This window comes from Hibiscus syriacus, unplaced genomic scaffold (genome assembly GCF_006381635.1).
Source record: "Hibiscus syriacus cultivar Baekdansim isolate YM2019G1 unplaced genomic scaffold, ASM638163v2 tig00110548_pilon, whole genome shotgun sequence".
NCBI classification, from domain to species: domain Eukaryota; kingdom Viridiplantae; phylum Streptophyta; class Magnoliopsida; order Malvales; family Malvaceae; genus Hibiscus; species Hibiscus syriacus.
The window spans coordinates 4,921,619-4,927,095 of NW_024062775.1; the positions used below are offsets into that span (position 1 = coordinate 4,921,619).

Below are 5,477 nucleotides of genomic sequence, written 5' to 3' on the forward strand. Positions count from 1 at the left end.
ATGTAAGAAAATAATAATAGTAATAATAATAAGAATAGATAACAATATAAAAAGATATGTATATATAATAGCATATAAACAAAACAAAAAAAAAAGAAAATAAATAATAAAAGTAATAAATAATAAGAAAAAAAATAATAAAACAAGAAATAATATCAAGATAAAAATAAAAGGACTAAATTGAAAAGAAAGCAAAATTTAAGGATCAATTTAAGAATAAATTCAGATTTTATATCGAAGAGAGGGGTAAAATTAAAGGATTTAAAGAACGAGGGACCAAATGTGTAGTTTACCCTTTAATGTGCAGAAACACGCGGGTCAAGAAGACCCATCGGGTTGACGTTCGGGTCGAGCGTGGGCCAACTATAAAAGTTAAATTTTTTTAATTTTCATTCATTTGCTCTCTTCTCTCTCGCTACAGCCCTCCACCCTTCATATTTTCCTCTGGTTTGTTCATCCGAGAGATGAACACAGTTGGGTTCTCGCATGAACCCAGACTCCGACCACCTAAGGCGGCAAATCATAAAAAAATTGGTTTTTCCGAGAGTTCCTCTCGTGTGGTTTTAAAAAACCACGGTTGCTTTTTAAGAAGTGCTTCGAGGGGTTGTAGATCTAACAAAAATGCTTCAAAAAAATATCCCCTCCATTCATCGGCGTTTGAGTTTTCAAATCGGAAAAATAAGCATGCAAGGGCGATGAAGCGAGTAAGGTAACAAATTTTACCTTTTTATTTCTTTCGAAAACGTTACAATGCTTCGAGTGATTCGGTCGATTACTGCTAGTATTTTGGGCCTAGTATTCTTGTCTATTGTGTGTTACAGGGTGCAAATTTACATCAATTTATAGGACTGAAAAGTCCTATTTTTAGACTCGATTGAGTGTTTCATTTTTAGTATAACACTTATGCTTGTGGTCTTCTTTTCTTTCGCTGGATGTTGCGGGGTTGCTGGTGGTGAGACGTGCGACAGTGAAACTCAGGCATGGGAGGTTCCCTGCGGCGCTGAGGGATGAGGTGTTGAGGTGAGGCAGCTTGCTAGGGTTCTGGAAACCCTAGCCTTCATCGGGTCTGACTTGGAGCGGGCCAGCTGATGGGTCGCGTGTTTGGATCTTGTTGGGCCACTGTTAGGTTGTTTATTTGATTTTGGGGCCTATCAAAATGTGAACAAATGTAAATGTGTGTAACATATATAATAAAATATATTATATAATATGATATATAATGTAAACATATTATATAATATTAAAGGACGAAATTTGGTGTCTTCAGTATTAACATAAAAATTTGAAATTTTAAAGGGACTCAAATTATAAATTTTCCATTTCAGGGGGGTCAAGCCCCTACATTATTAATAACATAATAAGCCTTCTCATTTATTTAACACAAGATAACCATAATAGCAGTAGAAACAACCTTGCTACCCTCAACTTGAAAGGATTCCCCGTGAAAATGACAACAAAACCTAAATACTAAAGTGCAATGAAAATGATTATGTCCTACAAGGGAAAAGAAGCCTAAGCTCTTTCCTTTTTTTTGTACCATGGAAATAGAACATTTCAAACATGGAGCTTCCTATGCCCTCATGGTTTCCACAGGATGGTGGTTTGTGCAATCATGGAAGTCACGACATATGGATCCATGTTCGAAGCTGGCCTCCTGTCCTCGAAATACCCTTTCCCGTCTTTCTCGGTGTCTCGGCCGACACGAATCGATGCCCCACGGTTTGCAACACCCTATTTCAGATTTGGGATGCAAATCAGAGAAAATTAGAATTATGCAGACTGGATAGTATTATGATGTCGATGATGGTTTCAATTTTTCACCCATAAGAAAGTGTTGATGTCGGCGGTCTCGTGCCGGCCGGTTAGACGGCGCTCGTTGCCTTCTCCATAGGCAGCAATGTGTTCTTTGTGCCTTAGTCCAAGCTTTTCAATTGCTTTCTTGATAATCATGTAACCTCCATCACTTCTCATTGACTTTGTACTGAAACACCATATGAAACAAGCACTTAATTATAATCAGTTGTTCCATTAACTTCCCAAAATAGATTCAAATGGAACCTGTAATTTGTGTGAGCGCCGGCACCATTCCAGTCTCCCTGGATTGGCTTAGGATCAAAGGACAGCACCACTCCGGCAATCTCAGTAATCCTCTGTAATTCAGAAACCGAGATCAAAACAACAATACTTGTATCCAACAATCACACCTGAATCGAGTAACGGACTCGATAATCTTAACCGCAACATTACCTCCAAAATGTAACGCGCAACCCACAGTTCATCTCCGGCAGAGATGCCGACTGCCGGACCAACTTGAAATTCCCACTGTAAAGAAACGAAGATAGACTAAGCTTTAAACATAATAACCGAGAAAAGTAAAAAGAGCATCATACGGTAGTTCTACCTGTCCCGGCATCACTTCTCCATTGGTGCCACTGATACTGATTCCAGCATATAAACAAGCTTTGTAGTGAGAGTCCACAATGTCACGGCCGTAGGCTTTGTCCACACCAACACCACAATAGTAAGGACCCTGTCCCGAAAAACAAATCATCACTACAATATTCGAAATTATTAATGTTATAAACCGATAACCGATAGCTCGATCTTCGGTCTGGATCGGTTCGAAAGAAAGGAGTACCTGAGGTCCGGGATAGCCACCAAGAGGCCATCCAATCGGCCATTTAACATCTTTCTGCAACAAGGTATATTCTTGCTCAATTCCAAACCTGTTTGCTCTCATTCGGATTCAAAGCATATCAACATTAAATCACAGTTTTCAAATAGTTCAAAGATTTGGACCCTGTCAATAGAAATAGAAAATACCAGGGCTCTTCAGCGGCAACATCGGGATGGCTAAATATCTTGGCAGCGTTGCATCTCTTGTTTGTGGGAATGGGGTCACCAGCTGGCGTGTAAGCATCGCACATCACCTGAACTCAATCAATCATGCACAAATCAACACTCAAACAATTTCCATTTTTTAGCCCAGAAATAGAAACAGAACTTACAAGGATATTGTTTCCCCTCCTGAATGGGTCTTTGAAGATAGCTTGAGGACTATTCCATTTCATTGAAGACATAAATAAGAACAGAAATCCATCAATATATCAGCAGAAAAAGAAAAAGAGAGAAAACATATGAAACCCAGAGAAGAAAAAAAACATACTATAAGATGACTTCACTATCTTCTCCCGGTGCTTGACTGGTGCTGGAACCGTCATAGTTCCACTTGGGGAGCTTTGAAGGATCGTTAACAGGGCCAGAAAGGGTCTGAAACGTATACACTGTCCTATTAGAAAGTATTGAAAAGGAAAAAAAATTCAGAAAGAGGCAAAACCAATTACCCTGGCTTTGCTTCTGAGGTCCATGCCGGATCCACCCACCCTATTCAACGAATATAGAATAAAAAAACAAAAGTTCCATTACTAGTGAACAAAAGCAGGGGAAAAAGTTGAAACCATAAGAAAAGTGAGTCTGGATATTATTTGATAAGCTATTCAACAACCAAAACAAGATGATAATCAAAAGCAAAACCCAACCCATCCTCATTTAGATGACCAGCAGCAGATATTTTGAACTCAGCACAGTAAAAGAGTGAAACATTGTTGAAACAAGTTCATGAAGAAAAACAAACTAAAAACACTCGATGGCGGTAACACTAAGTCAAGCATGTTTATGAGGTATATGAAACGGAAAAGAAATGATTTTTTTTTCATGAAAGGTGAAGAAGATACCGACCATATGTATTCAGCAATGATTTTGTCAGTGCAGTCGGAGAGATTAAGGTTAACAAGATCTGTAAGCATCGACATATTGGTTCTTCTCCGAGCAAATAAAGATTGAAACAAAGAGATTGCTTTTCTTTCGCAAACAGAGAAGAAAATACAAAGACACAGTGGGAAGATGGTTGCTTCCTGCATTGCCTTTTATAGTGAAGTTGGCAACTGCGAACTGATGATTGCGGTTGCTTTACAATTTGTTTCATATAATTATTTAAAATTTATTTTAAAATTTATAAATCTCATTCAATAAGACTATAAATAACATAATAAACTAAGTTCATCAAATAATTTCTCATAGCGAGGTACTTTGTGTTATTTTGTTACTATTAGTATATGTCTTAATGATGCCTAGGCTTTAGGCACAGGGGTGTGCAAATTCGGGTGTTCGGATTTTCGAGTACTCGATTTTTAGGTATCCAAAACTTTCGGGTTGGTGATTTCTTGGTCCGTGCCTTGACCCGGATGTTACGGGTACCCAATTTTTTTATTTTTCATTTTTAAATTATTAATTTTAAAAAATATGCAAAAATTTAATTGTTCGAAACTTCGAATTACATACTCTAATATCCGAACATAAAATTTAAAAGTTTGAAATACAAAATCTAATAATTCATAATATAAATAATTCATTATATTATATTATATTATATTATATATATAATAAAAACTAACCGGGTACTCAGGTAACCGAGTATCCGAAAAAACTAGATTTTATGACTCGGACCCGACCCGATATTTCTCGGGTCGGGTACTCGACCCGACCGGATAAATTTTTTAAAAAAATTACACAATAATTTTAAGTCCGAATCAATAAATCGACGGATCGAATCAACCGAATCGGGTAGTTTTGCACACCCTACCTCTAATTTGACTACCCAACAAAAAAACCTTAATTTACACTTTATTTTTACCTTTATCAAAACGTTTAGTAGTGGACCCACAGTTTACAAATACGATAATACGGTTGGCAAAACTGGAATCTTCTCACCTATAATTGTCACTTCATATTATATAAATATAATATAATGATTATTTTTTATTGGATAAAGTGTTTTAGAAGTTATTGAATTATGCCAAATTATTTTCTTAGTCATTGAAAATAATCATAAAATATATAAACATATTACATAATGGTCCCTGTGATGTTATAAATAACAATAAATTTTGATACGTTTAGTAACTATTTGACAATGGTTTGATCAGCTAAGCTAGTGACCATTTTAGAATAGTTTGATAAATTGATGCCCATTTTAGAATAGTTTGATATATTGATGACCATTTTAGAATAGTTTGATAAATTGATGACCATTTTAGAATATTTTGAAAAATTTAATGACTAAAAAGATCACACAATTCAATAACATGTGATGTATTTTCCCCCTTTTAATTATGCTCATATATTAGTATTTATCACCACCAACAATAAAATATAAATGTGATTATATATTATTAGAATGGACTTGAATTGCAATTTGCAAAGTTGACAACTTTGTCAAATACATTTTTTTTATATATATTATAAGCTTAGCTTGGCTTTGTCTACAAGGATAAAATGCTATTGTTTTGATTATGTGAAAAGACAAGTCCTAAATGTCCTAAATGTTTTTTTCCTCTCCGTTTCAGGATTTCGTCTTATAATTCGAATCGATTCACGCCGTACACCTAATTTTAGTTTACGAGTCTTTCAACGAAAAT

At 35.7% G+C, this 5,477-nt stretch overlaps 1 protein-coding gene across 1 annotated transcript; it reads right to left on the reverse strand.

Annotated features, from left to right (window-relative positions):
* Nucleotides 1-1,288: 1,288 nt before the first annotated feature.
* Nucleotides 1,289-3,935, reverse strand: LOC120130495 (glutamine synthetase cytosolic isozyme 1-like). Its single transcript, XM_039147731.1, has 12 exons — nt 3,739-3,935; nt 3,345-3,384; nt 3,167-3,270; nt 3,009-3,057; nt 2,824-2,930; nt 2,639-2,726; nt 2,402-2,530; nt 2,248-2,322; nt 2,059-2,150; nt 1,822-1,981; nt 1,513-1,731; nt 1,289-1,460 (listed from the first exon to the last, which is right to left on the reverse strand). The coding sequence occupies exons 1-11, from the start codon at nt 3,918-3,920 to the stop codon at nt 1,579-1,581; spliced, it is 1,179 nt and encodes a 392-aa protein (XP_039003662.1). The 5' UTR covers nt 3,921-3,935; the 3' UTR covers nt 1,289-1,460; nt 1,513-1,578.
* Nucleotides 3,936-5,477: the final 1,542 nt, after the last annotated feature.